The 24,678-nt window shown below is 40.3% G+C and overlaps 2 protein-coding genes across 3 annotated transcripts in view; one reads left to right on the top strand and one right to left on the bottom strand.

Moving 5' to 3' along the window:
• MSH3 (mutS homolog 3) overlaps positions 1 to 10,108 on the bottom strand; it is a 160,253-nt gene extending 150,145 nt beyond the window's left edge. The window contains exons 1-4 of the mRNA XM_036278555.1: positions 9,826 to 10,108; positions 8,230 to 8,350; positions 4,465 to 4,685; positions 690 to 905 (exon numbers count right to left, since the gene is read on the bottom strand). Coding sequence (XP_036134448.1) covers positions 690 to 905; positions 4,465 to 4,685; positions 8,230 to 8,350; positions 9,826 to 10,032 — 765 coding nt within the window. The 5' untranslated portion in view covers positions 10,033 to 10,108. The remainder of the gene's footprint in view (positions 1 to 689; positions 906 to 4,464; positions 4,686 to 8,229; positions 8,351 to 9,825) is intronic.
• Positions 10,109 to 10,233: 125 nt separating this feature from the next.
• The window catches only part of DHFR (dihydrofolate reductase), a 34,588-nt gene continuing 20,143 nt past the window's right edge, over positions 10,234 to 24,678 (top strand). The window contains exons 1-3 of one of the 2 annotated variants that reach the window (XM_036278557.1): positions 10,234 to 10,380; positions 10,681 to 10,730; positions 13,056 to 13,161. In XM_036278557.1, the coding sequence (XP_036134450.1) occupies positions 10,295 to 10,380; positions 10,681 to 10,730; positions 13,056 to 13,161 (242 nt within the window). In that variant the 5' untranslated portion in view covers positions 10,234 to 10,294. The remainder of the gene's footprint in view (positions 10,381 to 10,680; positions 10,731 to 13,055; positions 13,162 to 24,678) is intronic. The other variant, XM_036278556.1, reaches the window with a different exon arrangement.

Here is a 24,678-nt window from a genome sequence, read left to right as displayed (position 1 = left end):
CCACCTTGTCATTCTCTGATGGTGTGCAACCCAACCAGGCCTGAACCATGGAATCATCAAAACCACTCAAGACTTCAACAGAGAATTCCCCTAAGCTTGCCCATAAATGCTCAAATTCACTTCTGACCTTAACTCAGGCCTACATCAAATACCCAAGGTTAAACACAAACCCAGCTCAGACTAAAATAGCAAGATGACTAATATACAGAGACCTGTAAGACTTCAAATATCTCTTGGTGGCTGGCAGATTTAATGGGCTCTTCTATTGAGACTAACAATGTTACTAGCTATGAAAATTCATAAATTATGGGTAAACAGAGGAACTTACATCTCAAATATTTTTTTCTTGCTTGAGTCTTCATTAGAAAACATAGATATTCACATGATTACACTTGTCTCACTAATCGATTCATCCAATGAACTTCTGATGGATGAGAGATACTAAGCTAACACCATGGAGAAACAGCACCAACATTCCAATAGGAACCCCTTGTCTCTTTCCCCACAAGTCTAGCACTCATCAAGTTTGTTTGTGTTTATTTTTAGTTGTTACTTTAAATGACAGTATTTTTAAAGGGTAATTGATTACATTCACGTCTTCATAAGGTCATAAAATGAAACAAAAATACTGGAAGATATTTAAGTCTGGACAAGAAAAACATTAAACAGTGTTTGAAAAAGCAACTTACCTCTGCATCTTCCCCAAAGAATCTATACTTATATCCACATTCCACACACAAGATTGCATCTTTCTGCTGCTGCTTCATTTCTATGTACTGTAATTCTAACGGCGTGTAGATGCTTTTGGTCCTTTTGTTAGGTGGTTTAGAATCAGAAATTTTCTGCAAGTTTTCATAACTCCTATGTGATGATCCTAAATGACTGAGATGAGAAAGTGTCTTGTCCTGGCAACCAAGAGATTTTTATAGTTTAAAAATGTTACTAACCATAACATTAATTCCCAGAGAGAATGCAAATATGCTACAAAGCTAACAACTGGTGAATCGGAGGAGTACACGGTATATTAAGGCACATTTTTTTGTAGGTTTAAAAGTTCTTCAAAGTTGAAGACAAAAAGAAAAATGAGCCAAACTAAACTACTGTATAATTATTAAAGCAAAATTTGAAAGTCTAAATGTTTTAATGTTTTATGTACTTCTTTTTACATTTAATTTAATTAAACCTATTGTAATTAACATTTTTCTTTTCAATATTTATTCCAGGTGTGTAAGACACAGTCAGCAGGCATGACTGTCTCTCTAGCTATAAGACAGAATCACTTTCAACAAGAATGTGAGCAGCTAGCATTGCAATAGTTTACATTTTCCAGCACAGTCTAAAAGATAATATATTCCATGACAGTCCAAGAAAAAAAAACACGATTAGAACTTTTTGAAAAGTAGTGTTATAATTTAAAAGTTTTTTGGGAGGGAGAAACAGTGGGGAGGGGAGGAGAAACATCTGTAACAAAAATAAATAAATTGATTAATAAAAAAATAAATAAATAATAATTTAAAGATTTTTATTTTATTAAATTTATTAGGGTGACATTAATTTAGAGATTTTAGTGCTTCTTCACATTTTTAATTTAAAAAGATCCATGTGTAATTTAATGATGTATATTAAATTTAATTACTCACATACTTCAGATTAAAAAAAAAAAGAACTTTTAGAAAACATAAACCAAAGGTTACATTTTCAACATCAGTATTCCTGCTATCATTTCTTTCCTATATAAAAATATAATTAATTCCAATTCACAGCTGAGAGCAAATTCTCTGCTTATGAGACTTATTTATACAAAAGGTAAAATGAAACAAATTTATAGAAAAAACTCAACTTCTAATTAATTGTCACTGTCACATACAACCAACATCTAAAAAATTGATGAGCCACCTCTGAAATTAAAAATGTGGCCTAGCCCAGCCAGGGTGGCTCAGTGGATTGAGCATTGTCCCATGGACTGAGAGGTTCCAGTTCAATTCCCGGTCAGGGCACATGCCCAGGTTACAGGCTTGATCCCTAGTAGGGGGCATGCAGGAGGCAGCTGATTGATGTTTCTCTTTCACATGGATGTTTCTCTCTCCTCTTCTCTCTCTCTAAAAAAATCAATAATAAAAACATATTTTTAAAAATATATATGGCCTAAAAAACTAGGGACCAACAAGGGAAGAGAGAAAGAGAAATGTCCTATATGGCCCAGAGAGGGGAATTCTGGCCCAAGAAAACGTGTACTTTACATCTGCTAAATGTTTAAAAAGTCAGCTTGGCTGGGGCAGCAGGTACAAACACAAATTATCTGAAAGTGTTGCCCAGCAAACATCTGGAGATCAGCCATAACACAACAGTTAGCGATGCAGAGGTGTGGCAAGAGAAAAGTGGACATCAGACTGGACAAAGTATTTGCTTTTCATTTTGATGGGAATTTCCCACTTCATTTCCATGATTTTTATGTGAACTCTAGGAATACTACATACTGAAAATCTTCATACTTCAAAATATGTATTTCCTAGAGGAAAAAAGAGTCCTTACTGTAATGTCCTTATTCATATAAGGAATAAGAGTAGGCATCTGGGAAAAAGGTTCATGTATCTATAAATCAATCTGAATACTTGAGTATTAAGCAACATTTTTTTCACCACTTGGGGAAAAACACTTCTCAGATATATTGTACTCTTTCATATTCCCAGAGACGGCATTCTGAACTCAATTTGACTTTGTCTTGACAACTCAGGGTGGTCAGATTAATAAAATAAAAATTTCAGGACCTGTTAAGTCTTACGGGACCCCGGTCAGTTTTGCTCACTGGTTAGAGCATCAGCCCATGGACCAATGAGTCATGGGTTCGGTTCCAGTCAAGGGCACATACCTGGGTTGCAGTTCATCCCCAGCCCTGTTGGGTCGTGCGGAAGTCAACCAGTCAATGTGGTTCTATCACATCAATGTTTCTCTTTGTCGCTCCCTCTCTCCCTCCCTCCCACTCTATCTGATGATAAACAGAAAAATACCCTCAGGTGAGGAATAAAATAAAAATAAAAAATGACTTACGGGGTTGCCTGGCTAGCATGGCTCACTGGTTGAGTGTTGACCCATGCACCAAGAGGTTGCCAATTCGATCCCCAGTCAGGGCACATGCCCAGGTTGTAGGCCAAATCCCCAGTGAGGGGCATGCTGGAGACAGCCAATCGATGTTCTCTCTCTTTGATATTTCTATGTCTCTCTCCCTCAACCTTCCTCTCCTTCTAAAAATCAATTTAAAAAAAAAAAAAAAAAAGACTTATGGGGTTGTTCACCCCACACAAATGGTCCCAGACCACCAGGCATTTAAGTTTATTCAGTAGCTTTTTTCCATTTGTCTGTGTCCTTTCATGCCATCAAATACTCAGCTATCACATGTAATAACATCCATATACTACTTCTAGGTGTCCCTTATAAATGTTTATTCTAATTTTAATTTTCTAATAATCAGAAATTCCAATTTGGTCACTGAATGCATAGTAAGTGGATTCCTATGAGGCCCTACAGTAAATTCTCCAATTCATCAATTGTGAGCTATAATAAACAAACTTTTTGACCTCTATATTTTATGACCACCAAACTCTGGTTAAGTTTTAAGTAGTATTAAAAACTTTAAAAATAAGAAAAAAAAAAAAACAACCTTTTTTTCCCCTGATAATCTAAGATAATGGATCTTGATATTTTTCTGAGGAAAGACTCTATACCTTTAATTAGATAAAAATAACTCATAAAGTGTAGACTACTTATCTATTTTAGTGGTTCTCAACATTAAAATGAGAGCTTTTAAACAATATCCAAGCCCAGTTCTTATTGAAAACCAATTATTAATTCTAAGACAAATTTCTTGCTATCAGTACCTTTTTTAAGTTCTCCAGTGATTCTAATGAAAGCTGGGCTGAAAACTGCTATTCTGAATTGTAAATTTCAATGATGGAGCAAGAGTTAAATTCCTGATTTTGCAATGATGAAAAACATTAATAAATTATAAAACAGTAGAAGGACCCATCTTCAGTCAGCTTACCTTTGAATTTACATCAACCAAGCTTTCAACTGAAAACGTCAGAACATCTATATAAGTTGTCCATGGTGACAGCCCAGGCTAATCTCAGAAACCACACAGAGGACTGTAAGAAACACTGCTTGCACGTAGCAACATAGGATCCCCCACGTCAATGAATAGCTCCTGATCCGGGCACCATACATCAGAATCACCTGAGGCTTCTACTTTGTTTTGTTTTAACACAAACCAATTCATCCTCCCTTAATACACAGGAAATCAGAATCTCCAGGGACTTCAAAATAAAATAAAAGTAAAGTTCCCTCAACTAATTTGGATAATCAGCCGAGTTTAAGCACCATGCCCTATGTGGACCCACAGAACCTAAAAGCACTTCAGAACCTACTATTCTAGGTAGTTGGGTGTTTGTCTATATAAGTGTTACATACCTTTTGACCAATTTGAGATTTGGACTCTTTGGAAGAAAGTGCATTCTTTGCACGCATAAGACTGATATCGTCAAAGTCGGTACATTTTGGCAGAACTGCAAATCTCTCCTGAAGGGGCTCCCTCTGGACTTTACTTTGAGGCAAGGCGGAATCGCAGCAGAATTCTTTCAGTTTCTCCAGAGACTTTAAAACAAGCCTGGTCCTCAGACATTTCCTTGACTCTTAGCAAATCAGAAGAAAATAAAACAATAGCATTTTGTCTCATTATGTCAATTCATAACCAGCATAGATTTTTAAGAGGGAGTTTTGTATTAAAGCAATGACTCTAATTATAATATAAGAAAATAAAAAAACTTGAGTCCAAGGTAAACATGGTATACTTGAAACATACATCTAATTTATAATTTCACTTGGTCCTAAAACCCCATTAAAAACTATAGCTTTTTTTTAAAGCAATAAGCCCATAAGTACAGAAAGAAAAGGAGGGTTCAGAATTACAAATGAAATATCTGAAGCTAGAAGAAAAAATGAATAAGCAACAACAAATTTAGCATACTTGAAACCTAAATCCTAAATCAGCAGCGAAGAAAACCAAGAACTGCCCTGGCCGGTTTGGCTCAGCAGTTAGAGCATCGGCCTGCGGTCCAGAGAGACCCGGGTTTGGTTCCCGCTAAGGGCATGTACCTCGGTTGCAGTTTGTCCCTGGCCCTGGTTGGTCATGCGGGTGGCAGCCACTTGATGTGTCCCTTTCACATCGATGTTTCTCTCTCTCTCTGTTCCTCTCTCTCCCTCCCACTCTACCTGAACAAAAAATGGAAAAATGTCCTCGGGTGAGGATAAAAAAAAAAAAGAAAAGAAAACCAAGAACTAATCCTATATTTACAACACAAAATACTAAAAGGCTCAGGAATTAGGGCACTTGTAGCTCTGAAAATGGAATAGAGGGAGGTTCTAAAGTAAAGGGGATTGGTTCAAAGTAGTTTGCTCCCCAGATGCCCCATCCTACTCTAAGTCCAAGGGCAGCTGTCCTTCCTCCACACCAGCAGAGGATGGAGACTTTTGTGGAAAAGGTAAAATAGGCACAGTTGAGATGCAGTTCTGTACCTAAGCCAAAGAACACTCATGGAAAGACAGTCTTACTGTATGCTGAGAAACGCAGCCTCTTCTGAGAACCTCTTCTCAGAACAGGCTCTTCCATAAGACAGAAGGTGGGGAGACTCCAGACTAGGAAATCTGATCGGCTCAATGGAAAAGACCTATAGATACTGACACCAGGAGTGCACCAAGGAAACCGGATCACCCCTCCAGACACACCTGCTTTCCTGCCTCCACAGCTTTGCTCGTGCTCTTCTTTCTCTCTAGTATGGCCTAGCCCCCAACTGCAACATGTCCAAACTGACTCATTCATCAACAGCCATCTCAAAGCTATCTTTACCACGAAACGCTCTGCTAATTCCCCAACGTAAAAATCACCTTTTCTTTTTCTGTGTTCCTGTAACAAGATCATATCTCTCAATAGCACTAATCACAGTCTGCCATTTAGCAGTTAATCATAAGCAATAAATCCATAAAAGAAGGGAAATGATCATTTATTGGTTATCTGCTATATACCAGAAAACATTATTTTACCCTTTAGGGCAATACTATTTTTTAATGTTTAATTTTTTCTTTATTAATTTTTAGAGAGAAAGGAAGGGAGAGATAGAAACATCGATGAGCAAGAACTTCAATTGGCCGCCTCCTGCATGCCCCCACTGGGGATTGAGCCCACAACCTGAGCATGTGCCGTGACTGGGAATCCATCCGGTGACCTCCTGGTACGTGGGTCGATACTCAAACACTGAGCCATACCAGCCGGGCAATGCTATTCTTTTTTAATCCTCACTCAACAATGTGTTTTACTGATTTTAGGGAGAGAGAAACATTGATCATCGATCGGTTGCCTCCCGTACGCACCCCCACAGCCCCCAGTGGGAATTGAACCTGCAACCTATGTATGTGTCATGATTGGGTATGATGCTCCAACTAACTGAGCCACACCAGCCAAGGCTAAAGCAAAACTATTTAGGTAGCTACTATTATATATAAGAAAACTGGGGCTGCGTTTATCATCTTTTACTTTCCCCTTTAAAAGCGTAAACACTCTCCCTCTCACTCTATCTGAACAAAAATGAAAAAATGTCCTCGAGTGAGGATAAAAAAAAAAGCGAAAACACTCTGAGGGCAAGTGTTGTGTTTTATTCATTTCTAAAAGTTTAAAAATTTTCATATTTCTAATTAAACCTCTTTCAGATGAATACTTTTATCTTATCTCTTGTTAATCTCATAGCTGGGAAAATGTCCATTTGAATCTCTTCAATAGTATATTTACATCCTATTTACTATCACTCTCTCCCTTTCAAATATATATTTGAATCACTCTTCAAAAGTATAAGTTTGCAAATTACACAAGGGTTTCCTTCCTAAGGATACAAAAAAACTTTCCCATGACGGGGTGGGGTGCAAATCTTGCAAAAGACAGAATATCTAAAACTGACATGTTAAAAACTTGAGGTGATGGGGATGTAAAGTACAGCATAGAGAATATAGTCAACAATATTGTAATAACTATGTATGGTACCAGGTGGATACTAGACTTATAAGGGGGATCACTTCATAAGTTATGTTGTACAAATGAAACTAACACAAAATAATACTGAATGTCAACTGTAATTGAAAAAAAACTTGAGATGAAGTAGCCAGCAACTCTTCTGGCTGTTGGACGCTCCTCTTTTCTTCCCATTATTTATTTTAAGTAAACTATAAAGTTCATATTTCGAAAACTTCCATGTCTATAGCCTTGTTTCCACAAGCTTCAGAGTTCACTTGGCCAGATCTGGAGCAATGTGGACCTGGGGACAACGACTTGTGAGTGTGTGGTGAGACCCCCTGATGCAGTACTTTCATACCCTCCTCCTTACCATCCTTCCCTACCCTACTACCCTACTCTCACCACTGCCAAAGAAGAGTCCACCACAGTTTCATTCCTGAGCTGCTATCACTTCAGAAAGGCTTATGTCAGTTTAGGTATGAGGGTAATGAAGAAAGAAGCATTTTCTGTCTTCCCTTATCACAAACTCTCTGAGGCCAAAAACCAGAGAAAAGTCTGCTCAACCACCTATATATCCAACACCATCTATAGAGGTCTAGAACCTCAGGAATGGTGGTTTTATCCAAAACCCTTCTGCACACAGAAAAAGCAGCTCCACCCTAAAAAATGGACAGGGGTGACATACATGTCCTGACACTGAAAATTGTTCAAATGTTCTGCTAAGTGGAAAAAGATAGTTGCAAATTAGCATATACAGTATACAACTTATAAAATATTATTAACTAATTTGTGGGTCTGTGTGTATACATATCGATGTGTATAAACAGAAAAAAATATATATATACAGTACCCCCCAAAATTAGCAGTAGGTCTTACTGAAAGGGAGGGGTTATTGGGTCTTTCACTGTCTACTGTCTACATTTGTTTTTATAACAAACATGGTTTATACATCAGGCCAAAAATCAGCTAGAGGGAACTACAGCCAAACTGCAGAGCTCCGGCTCTTACCTCCACCACTTATGGAGGGGCCACTCTACTCAAGCACAATGGAGACCTTTCATCACAAAGGGGAAAAGCGGTACAACTCTCCAAATAGCATCCTCTGCCCTCTGGATAATGCAAGGATATCAGAGCCATGACTGGTAAGGATGAGAAACCATTGTCACAAAACTTACCAGGGTTCCCAGACACTACTGAATCACTTTGTCCTTCCTTTTCTTGGACTTTCTTTGCTTTCTTTATAACAGGCCCATCGTTCTCTAGTGGTCTCTTTTTACTTCTGTCAATTTCTGCAACCTATATCCAGAAAGTTAGAAAATGATGTTATCTCTAATCTCAAAACAGGATGTATATGAAATAATTTAAACCTTACTTCTGAATGACAAGGTCCTTGCCATCCTTCCTTCCTAGAATCATCTACTTTGAGCTCTGGAAAAACCTATGGGTGAACGTTTTTACCATTCATGAAAGACAAGTTGGAGACTGACAGGTCATGAGTCTCAGCACTTCAAGCTCTGCTAGAATTAACTGGAACCAAACCTGTCACCTTTCTTTACTTAACCAGCCTTCAGCTATCTCAAATTATATAACTCAAATTACTCTACTTCCACATGTTAAATAAAATACCTTTAAAAGAAAAAGTATTTATTTAGTAAAGGTGAAATTAGATAAACAAAAAAGAACAGTATCATTTTGAAATGTTCACTATAATTTGTTTTATGTTCACCACTAAAGATGCCACAGGATTATGAACATTTGTTGACAGGAAGCCTGTCAAAAATGTGAAGTCCTTCACCAAATACCCTCTAAATGGTGGGTATAATATAAAATCTTAGTGAATTCATAAAAATGTAGACTACTGTCAAAGCACAAAAACAGGTCCGTGTCTCCCCCCCACCCCCTCAGTGGTTGAGCATCAACATATGCACCAAGAGGTTGCGGGTTTGGTTCCCAGTCAGGGCACATTGCCCAGGTTGTGGGCCAGATCCCCAGTGGGGAGCATGCAGGAGGCAGCCAATCGATGTTCTCTCTCATGGATGTTTCTATCTCTCTCTCCCTCATTTCCTCTCTCCGTAAAATCAATAAAGAAAAAAAATTTTTTTTAGAACACAAAAACAGAAGAGAGCCAATCAGTCTACGGAAAAAAATATAAATTAAACAAGATTTTGAAGCAGCCAAGCTGTCATCCTCATTTAAACTTAGAAAGTGGCCGAAAGCCCATCCGCAATCCCCTTCAACATCCTCAATTTGAGAAATACTGTACGAGGGGCCCCGGTGAGGTCTCACCCTTAGGCATTCCCCTGTGGCAGTGTCCTGGTTTAAAAAAAAAACCTAATTACTTTTCTCAGCTGAAGGGTGGCATCTAACAAAACCCATATAAATAAGATTACTAAAACTCCTCTTCAACCTTTAATCCAGGGACAAAAAAAGGGGGGAGGGGGATAGAGGTTAAAAGATGTATCCATTTCCCCTACCCTCAACAGAATAGGAGTCAGGAGACCTGCCATTATGAATCTGGGTGATCCTGGCCTCAAGTATATTACCCCAAAGGGAAACTACAATGTCTGAACTAAACAAACTTAAGATGGAGGGTGGCCAGGTTTTTCCGTCTTCACCTGCCCCGATCCGGTACATTTCTCTTCGGGCCAGTCATCTCCCTAATTCTGGCGTGCAAGGCCCCGCCTCCTCCCGCCCCACCCACAAGCACCGGCCCCGCCCACCTGGCCGGCCCGCTCACCCGCATGACCCCGCCCAGTCCTGACCAAACCCACCACGTGGGGCGGCAACGGAGTCTGGAAAGTGGACGCTGGAGGCGCTGCGGAGTCAGAGTCAGGTTCGCTCGGCTCCGCTGCACCCGTCGGGGAGGAGGTGGATTTTAGGCTTCCCGAAGACTGGAAGAATCTGCTCAAAACCGCTTGCCTTGCAGGGGCTGGGCCAGCGGCAGCCACGCCGCCAGAAACCGGCTTCCGGCGCGACATCGCGGGGCAAGGAATGATAACCCGGGGTCAGGCCCCAGCCAGGAGCGCGAGCCCGCGGCCCCAGTTCCGGGCGTCTGCGGGGGCGAGCACGTCGCGACCCAGCCGTGCGCCGGGGCGAGGGCGGGGCGTAAGCGGGGCGGGGCGGGGCGGGGTCTTGCCTGCACCAATGGGAGCGAGGGGGCGGAGTGGCCACGGTTTCGCGCCAGGGTTGGCGCGCACTTTCTGTGGGGCTAGCAAGCCAGGAGGTTTTCGTGCCGCCGTCATGGTTCGTACCCTAAACTGCATCGTTGCTGTGTCCCAGAACATGGGCATCGGCAAGAACGGAGACCTGCCTTGGCCCCCGCTCAGGTACCTGCCGGGCCAGAAACGGGTTAGCATGCAAGACACCTGGACAGGGCGGTGCTGGGCCGACTCGCCGCGGGAGGATGGGGTTGGACTTCGACATAGCTTTCAGGATCTGGCAGGGCAAGTTGCTGACTCCCGTCCAGCTCCTGCTGCCCCGGGAGGCATTTTCCCCGCGGCGCCCTGCACCGGAGCAAAGTCCCAGTCCTGAAAATAATCCCGGTCCCGCCTACCGTTCGTCTAGGCGGTAGAGCTTGAGCCCACGGGAAGACGTTCTGGGTAACACTATGTTTCTCTCACTTGTAGGAATGAATTCAAGTATTTCCAGAGAATGACCACAACCTCTTCAGTAGAAGGTAATATAGGGTTTTTTTAATGATCGAGATCCCCCAGGGGTCTTGCTTGAGTAAGCTTCCCAGTGCCAATTTTACTTATATGTCATATTTTCCATGTTAAACTGGGACTTTTTGTCTTACTATTGATCTGTATGCAGTTCCCAATGTTTATTAGTTTTTTTAAAATGTTCTTTGAAATTATATGTGGGCTGCATACAATTAAGCAGTTGGCAACTAGTTAGAGGTTGGCTCTGGTGACCAGAGGAGCCCTTTGGAATAGCCACCTGAAGAGATGATAAGTCCAAAGAATGGTTATATGATACACGATTCGGAGATGAAGAAATTAAAGGTGATGCCAGGAAGGCGTCAAGGATGAGCTCTTGGGTTTTCAGTTTAAGAGTACAGGTGATAATGGAGAATAGTTTGCCCTTATAACAATTTTGAGGGGCTTGTAGGATATTCAGACACAGGGTACTAGGTGAATTGAAACACTGAAGAGAAGATAATCACCACAGAAAAGAATATGGGGTTGGGGTATACTCATTTAAGATGTAAGATGTATATTTGGTCATAGGAGGAAAAATAACAGTAAACAGGGAAATAGAAAGGAGGGGGTGCAGCATAACTTTAACAGAACAGATGCAAGTTCTTGGACTTGGCACTTAGGTCACTACTGATAGAGACAAGATGGCGGGAGCTTGAAGCTAAGTAATTGAAATGAACCACCCTCAAGAATCCTAAGTAGTCTGGCCCTGGCCAGTGTGGCTCTGTTGGTTGGGCCTGGCCCCTGCAGCGAAAAGTTGCTGCTGGATCCTCAATAGGGGGCGTGCAGGAAGCACCCACATCAATGTTTCTTCCATCCATGTCTTTCTCTCCCCCTCACCCTTTCTCTCTCTCTCCTGAAATCAGTAAAAATAATCTTTAAAGAAATCTCTTGTAAATGACAAAACTGTGGAATGGGTTGCCAAAAATTGTTGCCCTTCATTAGATGCTTCCAGCAGTGTGAATCCTAAATTGAATCCTGTCCACATCTCCTTTCTCCCAAGAGAGAGGATCTCATTCAATGATGTAATTACCATTTACGTGCTATTAAAGAGCCTTCCAAACAAAAAATAAAATAAAATAAATAATAATCTTTAAAATATGGTGTTTAAAAAACGGATCCTAAGTAGTCTGGTAATAGGAAACAAAATATGGAAAAATATGCAATCTTACTAGTAGTTTGTAAATATTAGTGTTTTTTTAATCAAGCTGATTCAAGAATCATAAATGTGTATGTTCCTTTGATCCTCTGACTCACAAGCTTTTTTCTCAATAATTAAACCAGAAATGGAAACTACGTGTATAAAATTGTTAAAGAAAGAGGCACAAAGTATTTTAAGCTAATTGAGTGGCATATTAAGCAGTTATCTTTAAAAGTATGACTATTAATGTGAATCTACAAAGTACACAAATAGGAGTACTATTATATCAAATAGTTAAACAGTACTTTCAGATGTTAAACATTGTTCTAAGTCGTCAATCCCCACAGTCCTAGAAATAGGAACTACAGGGTGGGGCAAAAGTATGTTTGCAGTTGTGAGTAGCAAAACACAGATTTTATTCTTGTATTATTATTATTTATTATTATATTATTTTCCTTACAAACAACTGTAAGCCTACTTTTGCCCCACCCTGTATGTTATCTCCATTTCATAGATAAAGATAGTAAGGCACAGAAGATTAACATGACTTGCTTAGTAAATAACAGAATACCTTCAACTTTGACTCAGAATCTTTGCTTTTCACTACAATTTTATACATGACTGCAATTGATTAAAACTATATTGCATATAAGTTGGATAAAGCCAAAGGGGGAAATAATTACATTTAGATAATGGGGGGGTGATAAATGGTAAATTTTGGTAAGCTGTTAGAAATTTTAATTTTTTTGCCCTGGCCGGTTTTTCTCAGTGGTTAGAGCATCGGCCCATGGACCAGAGAGACCTGGGTTTGGTTCCCACTAAGGGCACATACCTTGGTTGCAGTTTGTCCCCAACCCCAGTAGGATTCGTGTGGGTGGCAGCCAGTCGATGTGTGTCTCTCACATTGATGTTTCTCTCTCTTTCTTCCTCCCTCTCTTCCTCTCACTCTATTTGAAGATGAATGCAAAAGTGTCCTCGGGTGAGGATAAAAATAGATAAATAAATAAATAAATAAATATTTCTTGCCACTCCCTTAAAAATTTTTAATATTTTTAAAGCAGATCCACTAGATATCAATGACAATCATATATATGCATACAGCATACATACAAATATAAATATATGTATTCACAAAATATATTCTTTCTATGTGATTTTATAGGTAAACAGAATTTGGTGATTATGGGTAGGAAGACCTGGTTCTCCATTCCTGAGAAGCAGCGACCTTTAAAGAACAGGATTAATTTAGTTCTCAGTAGAGAACTAAAGTAAGTACTAATAAATTCACAAGAAAATCATGTCCCATTTCTTATGTTGGAGGTCAGTACATGACAAAATAAAATACTATGAATGTAGCTATTGATGAAGCTGCTTAATATCACATAGGCGATTACAGAAAATGAATACGCAGTTGTAACTTATTCTGCTGCTTAAGAGAGTGATTTCATCACTTTAAAAAGTTACATTACATTGCACATTTCCTTGAACCGTTACTCAATTCAATTCAGTAGGGTCAAATATCAGTTGTATAATGTAAATTAATAACTCTTTTCAGTTGCACATGCAATCAAAATAGATACGTTTGGGACTTCACAAAATTAAGTTACTATCATCTCTCTGGACCCAGCCCTAAATGCAGTAAGATATAAATTTTAAGATGGGCAAAAAACTGGTCATAATCTTGTGCCCTACTTTTCCTAATTTTCCACAATACCCAGATAGTATTTCGTACTTCTGTTCTTTACTCTGTGTCTGCAGATTAAAAATACTTGAAAGTACTGAAATGGTTCTAAGGATCTTAGAAAAGGAAGTATGTCCACCTGGTCTCTGATAGGAACTTTTATGTCCTCCAGGCCAATATATGATGCCTGGAAATGAACTGGAAGGGGAGGTGGGCTGTTAATGGCATTAAAACTACCCATTAAGTCTATTCCAGTGCTTTTACCTTCACCATAGCTTCCATGTCATTTACTCCACATGTGATATATCCTGATTTCTATATTTTTTGTTGTTTACATTGGTCCTAACTCACTAAAATAATTTTCTGAACCTCAAAGGTCTGTTTGGGGGGGGGGGGGTTGCCCTGAATTAGACCTTGGGAAAAGTTTGGGATTGGCATGGTAATTGTTTCTTAAACTAGTAATGTAGTCATAAAAATATCTTACAAGGAATTGGATTGCACAGTTTGGGGGCTAGCTAGGCAAGTCCAAAATTTGTAGGGCAGGCCATCAAGATGGGGAGGATGGAACTCTTGAAGCTGATGTCTGTGGGTGAAGTTTCTTAAGGGAAGGCTCAGATCTCTTCTTAAAGCCTTTCAACTGATTGAATCTGTCCCACCCAGATTAAAGTCATCCATTTATCACCTTTAATCACATCTACAAAAATTCCTTCACAGCAACACCTAGATTAGTATCTGAAAAACTGAGGACTATAATCTAGCCAAGTGACACATCAAAGACCATCACACCACAGGAAGGAAAAAACATTACACAACTATAGGCTAAGGGGGTTCAGGCTTCTATAGATTTTTCTCCCAGATCCCTCCTGCAGTACCATAGGCAAAACCTAGAAGAAAATATACCAGAATATTTGCATTGATTGGCTTTGGTTGATGGGAAATATGTTGTACATCTTGCCATCTGCCTCAGTCTTCATACTGTTCCCTTTCTCCTGGTTGCTAGGATATTCTGATTATCTCTTTACTTGATAGAATCCAAATTTGCACACTGTATTGCCATTTCTAGAGACTCTTTAGTAATATATTCTTGAAGACTACTCAAGTGTATATATGGCTAGCTTAAGCCAAAACAAACATAAAGAAATCTCAGTGGGAGAGATGATCAGTTGAGACAGCAAATCTCCTAAAGTGATGAGTCTAATTTCTTTATGACCTCTCTGGTTTGTTTAATTGGGTTTGGTTATTTATTATATATTTATATATAACATTTGTTGGTGTATTTTGCTTTTTATTTATAGGCAGAGACAAAATTTAAAGTCTTTATTATCAAGCATGCCAAGGAAATAGGGATATCAGTTAGGAAAAAAATTTTAAGATCATTTTTTACCCTGCCTTCTGCTTCCTCTGGCTAACTGCTGGTCAGTTCCTCATACATTCAGAGTACCTGCTGTGTACCAGGCACTGCTAGATCCTGAATAAAAGGGGATTTACACATGTGAATTGATATTGCTCCTGCAAGTTCAGAGACAGTCTTTCACCATCACCCTCTCCCCCACATGAGAAAAAACTAAATCCTCAAGGTAATCCCAAAATTTGCTGCCCTGTACTAGTTATTTTGGGTAACTACTTAATAAGTTATAGGGAAAAATGCTTTTCCATGGCTTTCTAGACTTTTAAGTTGTGGCTTTAAAAGAAATGCTATACAGCCACATTTGGAAAACAGATTGTCACTTTTTCAAAAGGTTAAACATAGAGTTATATGACCCAGCAATTCTACTCCTTGGCATATACCCAAGAAAAATGAAAACCTATGACCCCACAAAAACTTGTATACAAATGTTCATAGCTACATCATTAATAACATCCAAATATTGGAAACATCCCAAATGTTCATCAACTGATGAATGATAAACAAAATGTGCTATATCCACACAATGGAATATTTATTATTCCACACAATAGAAAGGATGAGGTAATATATGCCACAACACACATGAATTTTGAAAACAGTATGCTAATTGAAAAAAGCCAGACACAACATACCACATGATTCCATTTAAATGAAATGTTCAGAATAAGCAAATTCATAGAGACAAAGGAGGTGGGAGGGGGAAAAACTGATAATAGGGACAGGGTTTCTTTTCAGGGTGCTAGAAATGTTCTGAAGACAGTGGTGATGGTTGCACAACTCAATGAACATACTAAAAAGAACTGAAATGTACACGTTCCAAAGGTAAATTGTATAGTATGTAATCTCTGTCTCAATAAAGCATTTTTTAAAGGTCTTTGAAACCAAAAATTAAATTAAGAAACTTCACTGCAATGCTGTAGCTTTGACAGTATTTTTAGAAAATCCAAAATTACCTCCATTAAATAAGATGCTGTAAATTGGCCAGGGAAGATGGCGGCAGACAGGACCAGAGCAAGTGTGAGTGGACATGAGTGTAGATGAGCAACCTTGAGTAGCACAGAAACGTGGGGCAGAGGATTCCTGTGCTGTGGACAGAGAGCAGCTGGCTACCTTGGTAAGCAAATTGTCAGCAAGCCTTTTCCTGCGCAGCTAGGCCCCACCATTTTGGAAGATTCCTGGTCTTCTCTGGGAGGAGGAAGCGGGGAGGGTCTAGGGCTAAGTGACCTGAGTCCACCAGAGCACCTTGCACTATCGGACCAGTGGACCCCACTGTGTCAACACGGACCAGCGTACGGTAGCAGTGCCACTGAGGTGCCTGCTACAGTAGCTGCATCTGGCCAGGAGCCAAGCACCATCCCCCACAGCAGCAGTGACTGGGCAGGAGTGAAGCCCCACCCCAACAGCAGCTGAGGCTCAGGAGCCAAGACACACCTCCAGCAGCAGAGGCTTGGGAGTAGACATCCATCCCCAGGCAGCAGCAGCACATATTGGCAGTTGAGACCCATCAGCAGAGGCCAATCAGGAGTGGTGCCCTAGCCCAAGCAGCAGCAAGACTCAGGCAACCAAGACCTGCCCCTGACAACTGCAGCAGCGGATTTGGAGTAGAGCCCCTGCCCCTGCAGTAGCAAAGTCCCAGAAGCAGAGTATCCTCAGCCCACAACAGCATCAGAGGATTGGGAGCTGAGAGCATCCCCTGGCAGCAGCAGCAGCAGTAGCAGTGCAAACTGAGAGTTAACACTTGCCCCCAGCAGCTACTGATCAGTAGCTGAGCCCCACCAGGCAGCAGAGCACCCCAGCAGAACACCAGCTGGACCCACACACCCCAGGCAGCAGCAGCACAGATTAGCAGCTGAGACCCATCTGCTGGCATCAGCAGAGGCTAATCAGGAGTAGAGCACCAGTCTAAGCAGCAGCAAGGCTCAGGGAGCCGAGACCTGCATGACAGACCAATACCAACTACCAGTTGTCAATCCTCCAGGACCCACAGCAGGCAAGAGATGCCATACACCAAAACAGCCTGGGAGGCACAGCAGCCTTATTTGATACACATTGACCTGCCTACATATTCCATCATTTCTCACTGGGCCTAGAACTACAACACTACTAAAATGGTGAGACAAAGAAGCAACACCCAAATGAAACAAAAAGTGGAATCACCAGAAAAGGAACTACCGGAAATGGAAGAAAGCAATTTGTCAGATAAAGAATCCAAAGCAATGATTTTTAAGGGTACTCAAACAATTTAGTGGGAATTACATCAGCTTAAAAAAAGAGGTAGAAGCTATGAATAAAAATCAAGATGAAATAAAGAATGGCATAGCTATTATGAAAAATACCTTAGAAGATTCAATAGTAGATTAGAAGAAGCTGAAGACTGAGTTAGCAACTTAGAAGACAAACTAGAAAAAAACACCAATAGAACAGCAAATGGGGGGGGGGGGATTAAAAAGCAGGAGGAGAGTTCTAGGGAGCTTTGGGACAACGCAAAATGTAACAACACTCACATTATAGAGGTTCCGGAAGGAGAAGAATCAGAGAAAGGAATAGAGAACCTGTTTGGAGAAATAATGAAGAGAACTTCCCTAAACTGGTGAAAGAAAAAGGCATACAAGTCCAGGAAACAGAGGGTCCCATTAGACTGTTGGCTGATTTCTCAATAGAAACAGTGCAGGCCAGAAGGGAATGGCATGAAGTATACAAAGTAATGAAAGGCAAGGGTCTGAATCCAAGACTACTCTATCCAGCAAGGCTATCTTTCAGAATTGAAGGAGAAATAAAGAGCTTCACAGACCAAAAAAAAAAAAAAAAAAAGCTAAAGGAATTTACCACCACCAAACCACACTGCAAGAAGTGCTGTAGGGACTGTTGTAAGAAGAAGAAGAAACACAGACAGACAGAGAGGAACACAGGCACAAAATAAAAATGGCAACTAATAAGTAACTATCAATAATAACCTTAAATGTAAATGGCTTAAATACTCCAATCAAAAGACATAGCGGAGCTGATTGGATAATAAAACAACCTATATATATGCTGTATACAAGAGACACACTTCATAATAAAAGACTAGCACAGGATGAAAGTGAAGGGATGGCACTGGCCAGTTTGGCTCAGCAGTTAGAGCGTCGGCCTGCGGTCCTGGGAGACCCGGGTTCAGTTCCCGCTAGGGGCGCGTGCCTCGGTTGCAGTTTGTCCCCGGCCCTGGTTGGGTTGTGCAGGTGGCAGCCACTCAATGTGTTCCTTTCACATCGATGTTTCTCTCTCTCTCTGTTCCTCTCTCTCCCTCCCACTCTACCTGAACAGAAAATGGAAAAATGTCCTCGGGTGAGGATAAAAAATAAAAAAAAAAGACAGTGAAGGGATGGAAAAAAATTTTTCCAAGGAAATGGAAATGAAAATATGCTGGTGTGCCAATACTATTATCTGATAAGATAGACTTCAAAATAAGGGCCATAATAAGAGACAAAGAAGGTCACCACATATTATTAAAAGGATCAGTCCAACAAGAGGATATAACCCTGGTAAACATATAGACACCAAATATGGGAGCAACAAAATATATTTACAAACTTCTGGAGGACTTCAAGGGACAGATCAATAGTGATACAATCATAGTGGGTGACTTTAACAACCCACTGACACCACTGGATAGATCTTCTAGACAAAAAATTAACAAGGACACAGAGTCCTTAAATGATGAACTAGATTAGTTTCACTTAATTGATATTTATAGAACATTTCATCCCAAAGCTGCAGAATATACATTGTTCTCAAGTGCACACAGGACATTCTCAAAGATAGACCACATGTTAGGACACAAAGTAAGTCTCTACAAATTCAAGAATATTGAAATCATATCAAGCATCTTCTCAGATCACAATGGCATGAAACAAGAACTCAGTTACAACAAAAACATTCAAACACTTGGGGGCTAAATAGCATATTATTTAAAAACAACGAATGGGTGCTCTGGCCGGTTTGGCTCAGCGGTTGGAGCGTCGGCCTGCGGTACAGAGAGACCCGGGTTTGGTTCCTGCTGAGGGCACGTACCTCGGTTGCAGTTTGTCCCTGGCCCTGGTTGGTCGTGCGGGTGGCAGCCACTCGATGTGTCCCTTCACATCGATGTTTCTCTCTCTCTCTCTTCCTCTCTCTCCCTCCCGCTCTATCTGAACAAAAAAAAAACAACAACGAATGGGTGACCAAGGAGATCAAGAAAGAAATTAAAAACTTCCTGGAAACCAATGAAAACAAACACACAACACAAAATCTATGAGACACAGTGAAAACAGTCCTGAGAGGGAAGTTCATAGCACTACATGCCTACCTCAAGAAACAAGAAAAAATCCTAATTGACTTTCTAACCCTACAACTTAAAGAACTAGACAGTAAACAAAAAGAAAAACCCACCGTGGCCTGTTTGGCTCAGCAGTTGGAGCGTCGGCCCATGGACCAGAGAGACCCAGGTTTGGTTCCAGCTAAGGGCATGTACTTCGGTGGCAGTTTGTCCCCAGCCCCGGTTGGGGTCACATGGGTGGCAGCCTGTCGATGTTTCTCTCTCTCTCTCTCTCTCCCTCCCACTCTATCTGAACAAAAAATGGAAAAATGTCCTCAAGTGAGGATTAAAAAAAAAAAAAGAAAGGACCCAAATAAACAAAATCAGAAATGAAAGAGGAGCAGTAACAACTGACACCACAAAGGGTCATCAAAATATACTGTGAACAATTATAGGCCAACAAATTGGGCAATCTAGGCAAAATGGACAAATTTCTAGAAACACACCATCTCCCAAAACTGAACCAGGAAGAGACAGAAAACTTGAACAGACGAGTAACAACTAAGGAAATTGAAGATGTAATCAAGACTCTCCCAGCAAACAGAAGCCCAGGCTCGAATGGCTTCATAGGAGTTTTACCAAACATTCAAAGAAGACCTAACACCCATTCTCCTCAAACTATTCCAAAAACCCAAGAAGACAGAAGACTTCCAAACACATTTTATGAGGCCAGCATAATCATAATTCCAAAACCAGATAAAGGCACTACAAAGAAAGCTACAGGCCAATATCCCTGATGAACACAAATGCCAAAATCCTTAACAAAATATTAGCAAATCAGATCCAGCAATACATCAAAAAAATTATTCATCATGACCAAGTGGGATTCATCCCAGGGATGCAAGAATGGTACAATATTCGCAAATCAATAAATGTGATATACCACATAAACAAATGAAAGATAAAAACCATATGATCATATAAATAGATGCTGAAAAAGCATTCGACAAAATCTAGCACCCGTTCCTGATAAAAACATTCAACAATGTGGGAATAGAGGGATCATATCTTGACATAATAAAGGACATATATGAAAAACCTACAGCCAACATCATACTCAATGAGCAAAAACTAAAAGCATTTCCCTTAAGAACAGGAACAAGACAGGGATGCCCACTTTTGCCACTCTTGTTTAACACTGTACTGTAAGTCTTAGCCATAGCAATTAGACATGAAGAAAAAATAAAAGGGATCCAAATTGGAAAGGAGGAAGTGAAACTGTCATTATTTGCAGATGACATATACATAGAAAATCCCAAAGACTCCATCAAAAATCTTCTAGATTTAATAAATGAATTCAGCAAAGTAGCAGGATACAAAATTAATGTCAAGAAATCGATGGCATTCTTATGCACCAATGATAAACTCACAAAAAGAGAAACTAAAAAACAATCCCATTTACCATTGTGGCAAAAAAATTAAGATACTGAGGAATAAACTTAACCAAAGAAACAGAGGACCTCTTCACAGAAAACTACAGGTCATTGAAAAAAGAAATAGAGGAAGATATAAAAAAGTGGAAGCATATACCTTGTTCATGAACTGGAAGAATTAACATCATTAAAATGTCCATAATACCCAAAGCAATCTATAAATTCAATGCAATCTTCATCAAAATACCGACAACATATTCCACAGAACTAGAACAAATACTCCAAAAGTTTGTATGGAACCAAAAAGGACACCGAATAGCCACAGCAATCTTAAAAAAGAAGAAACAAGTAGGAGGGATCACAATACCAGATATCAGGTTATACTACAAAGTTATACTACAGGTTATACCACTGCAATCAAAACAGCCTCGTATTTCCACAAGAACAGGCAGATAGATCAGTGGAACAGAACAGAGAACCCAAAAATCGACCCAAGACAGTATGCTCAATTAATATTTGACAGAGGTGGCAAGAGCACACAGTGGAGTAAAAATAGCCTCTTCAGTAAATGGTGTTGGGCCCTGGCCGGTTGTTCAGTGGTTAGAGCATCGGCCCACGGACCAGAGAGGCTGGTTTCCGTTCCCGATATGGGCACATACCTTGGTTGCAGTTTGTCCTCAGCCCTAGTTGAGGTCATGTGGGTGGCAACCAGTCAATGTGTCTCTCTCACCTTGATGTTTCTCTCTCTGTCTCTTCCTCCCTCTCTCCGAAGATACATGCAAAAATGTCCTCAGGTGAGGAAATAAATTAATTAAATAAATAAATAAATAATGTTGGGAAAATTGGACAGCTACATGCAACAAAATGAAGCTAGATCACCAACAGAAGAATAAACTCAAAATGGATAAAAGACATAAATGTGGCTTGTGAATCCATAAAAATCCTAGAAAAAAATGTAGGCAACAAAATTTCAGACATCACACCCAACAGAATTGTTACTGATACAATGCCTAAGGCAAGAGAAACACAGGAAAAAATGAACACATGGAACTACATCAAATGAAAAAGCTTCTGCACAGCGAAAGAAACCACCATCAAAATGGAAAGGGAACCGACTATATGGGAAAGCCTAATTGCCAATGATACATCACATAATGGGTTAATTTACAAAATTATATAGAGTACTCATACAACTCAACAAAAGAAAGACAAAGAACCCAATTTAAAAATGGGCAGAGGACCTAAAGCAACACCTCTCCAAATAGGACATACAAATGGCCAAGAGACATGAAAAAATGCTCAACGTCACTAATCATCAGAGAGATGCAAATTAAAACAACAATGATGTATCACCTCACACCTGTCAGAATGGCTGCCATCAACAAATCAAACAAGTGCTGGTGAGGGTGTGGAGAAAAGGGGACTCTAGTACACTGCTGGTGGGAAAGCAGACTGGTGCAGCCACTGTGGAAAACACTATGGGGTTACCTCAAAAAGTTAAAAATTGAACTGCCATTTGACCCAGTGATCCCACTTCTAGGAATATATCCTAAGAAGCCTGAAACACCAATCAGAAAGAATATATGTACCCCTATGTTCATAGCACTATTTACAATCGCTAAGATCTGGAAACAGCCCAAGTGTCCATCAATAGATGAGTGGATGAAAAGGCTGTGGAGCACATACACAATGGAATACTATGCAGCTGTAAGAAAGAAAGATCTCTTATCCTTTGAGATGACCTGGAGGGACCTGGAAAGTATTATCCTAAGTGAAACAAGCCGATCAAAGAAAGACAAATATCACATGATCTCACTTATTTGTGTAATATCATGAAAAAAATAGACCCAGAGACATAGAAGCAGGGCACAGACTTAACAAACATCAGAAGGCAGGGTTGGGGGGGGTGGGTGGAGATAAACCACAGAACTTATATGCATGTATGGGTAACCATACAATGGACATAGACAAAAATGCTGGGGATGGGGTGGTGAGGGCGGATCAGGAGGAAGGTGTGAATAGGGGACAAAGGAGAAACATCTGTAACAAAAATAAATTTGTAAATTGAAAAAGATGGTATAGCCCTGGCCGGTTTGGCTCAGTGGTTAGAGTGTCGGCCTGCGGTCCAGAGAGACCCGGATTTGGTTCCTGCTAAGGGCACGTACCTCGGTTGCAGTTTGTTGCCGACCCTTGTTGGTCATGAGGGTGGCAGCCACTCTATGTGTCCCTTTCACTTCAATGTTTCTCTCTCTCTCTCTCCTCCGCTCCCTTCCTCCCACTCTATCTGAACAAAAAATGGAAAAATGTCCTCAGGTGAGGATAAGAAAAAAAGGTGTTATAAATTGTCTTCAATCTAAAATTTATCTAACATTTCATGGTGTAATATTTTCTGTGTTCTCATTATCAATTTTCCAGTGATTAAAACTTTTTCCTCTTGCCCTGCCTGGTGTGGCTTAGTTGGTTGGCAGCATCCTGTGCACAGAAAGGTTGCTGGTTTGATTCCAGGTCAGGGCACATGGAATCAGGGTTTTAGGTACGATCCCCAGTAAGTGGTATGCAGGAAACAGGTGATCAATGTTTCACTCTCATATCAATGTTTCTCTCTTTCCCTCTCTCTCCAAAAAATCAATTTACAATATATGTGTGTGGCCTTGGCCGGTTTGGCTCAGCGTTTAGAGCATTGGCCCATGGACCAGAGAGTCCCAGGTTCAGTTCCAGCTAAGGGCACGTACCTCGGTTGCAATTTGTCCCCAGGCCCAGTTGGGGTCATGTGGGTGGCAGCCACTCGGTGTCTTTCTCGCATCAATGTTTCTTTCTCTCTCTCCCTGCCTGTCTCCCTCCCGCTCTATCTGAAGATGGATGCAAAAATGTCCTCGGGTGAGGATAAAAAATAATAGTGAAATGAAATAAAATGTGTGTGTGTGTATTCTTTGTGTTATCATAACTCCTTTAGTGATGACAGAGTGAAGTACAATACATATCAAGGAGGTGAGGGAGGAGGCAGCCAAAAGAATGAAAGCTTAATTCTGCATGTCTCTCATTTATAAGGGAATTACAACCCTCCACCCCCAATAAAACAGTTGTGGAACTTGGAAGAGACTGAGCTACTCAATGTACACCCTGAAATAAAAAAATGTTTCCCTTTTGGGATTTTTAATTACAAAAGTAATAACATGCTCTTTTTTTGAGGGGGGGGTTTGCCCCTAGCAAGAACCAAACCCAGGACTCTCTGGTCCGCAGGCCGATGCTCCAACCACTGAGCCAAACATAAAATACATTACAGTAAACACTTGTGTACCCACCACATAGATTCTACCATTAACATTTCACCGTGCTGAATCATCCATCCATCGATTAGTCCTGTTCTTTTTATGCATTCCAAAGTAAATTGCAGACATTAGTATGTTTTCCCCTAAATACTTTAACATATACATCATTAGAGTTCAATATTTCTTTACAGTTTTAACTTTTGAGATAAATATTACATATAGTGAAATATGTCTTAATTATATATTTGCTAAGTTAAGACAAATGTATTCACATATAGAACTTGTATCAAATATCTAGAACATTACCATAACCCCTAGAAAGTTTCCTTATGCTCCTTCCCAGTGATTCTTTTTTTTTTTTTTTTTTATCCTCACCCAAGGACATTTTTCCACTTTTTGTTCAGATAGAATGGGAGGGAGAGAGAGAGAAACATCGACGTGAAAGGGACACATCGAGTGGTTGCCACCCACACAACCCAACCAGGGCCGGGGACAAACTGCAACCGAGGTACATGCCCTTAGCGGGAACCGAACCCGGGTCTCTCTGGACCACAGGTTGACGCTCTAACCACTGAGCAAAACCGGCCAGGGCCCAGTGATTCTTTACTCCATCCCTCCAGAGACAACAACTGTTCTGATTTTCTTCCGCCATAAATATCTCAAGATAATCAGAAATGTTTTGGTTTTGATTCATTGTGGATCATACATACATAAATATGGG

This window comes from Molossus molossus, unplaced genomic scaffold, assembly GCF_014108415.1.
Source record: "Molossus molossus isolate mMolMol1 unplaced genomic scaffold, mMolMol1.p scaffold_m16_p_3, whole genome shotgun sequence".
Classification (NCBI taxonomy): domain Eukaryota; kingdom Metazoa; phylum Chordata; class Mammalia; order Chiroptera; family Molossidae; genus Molossus; species Molossus molossus.
This window is presented reverse-complemented; position numbering and strand designations above follow the sequence as displayed.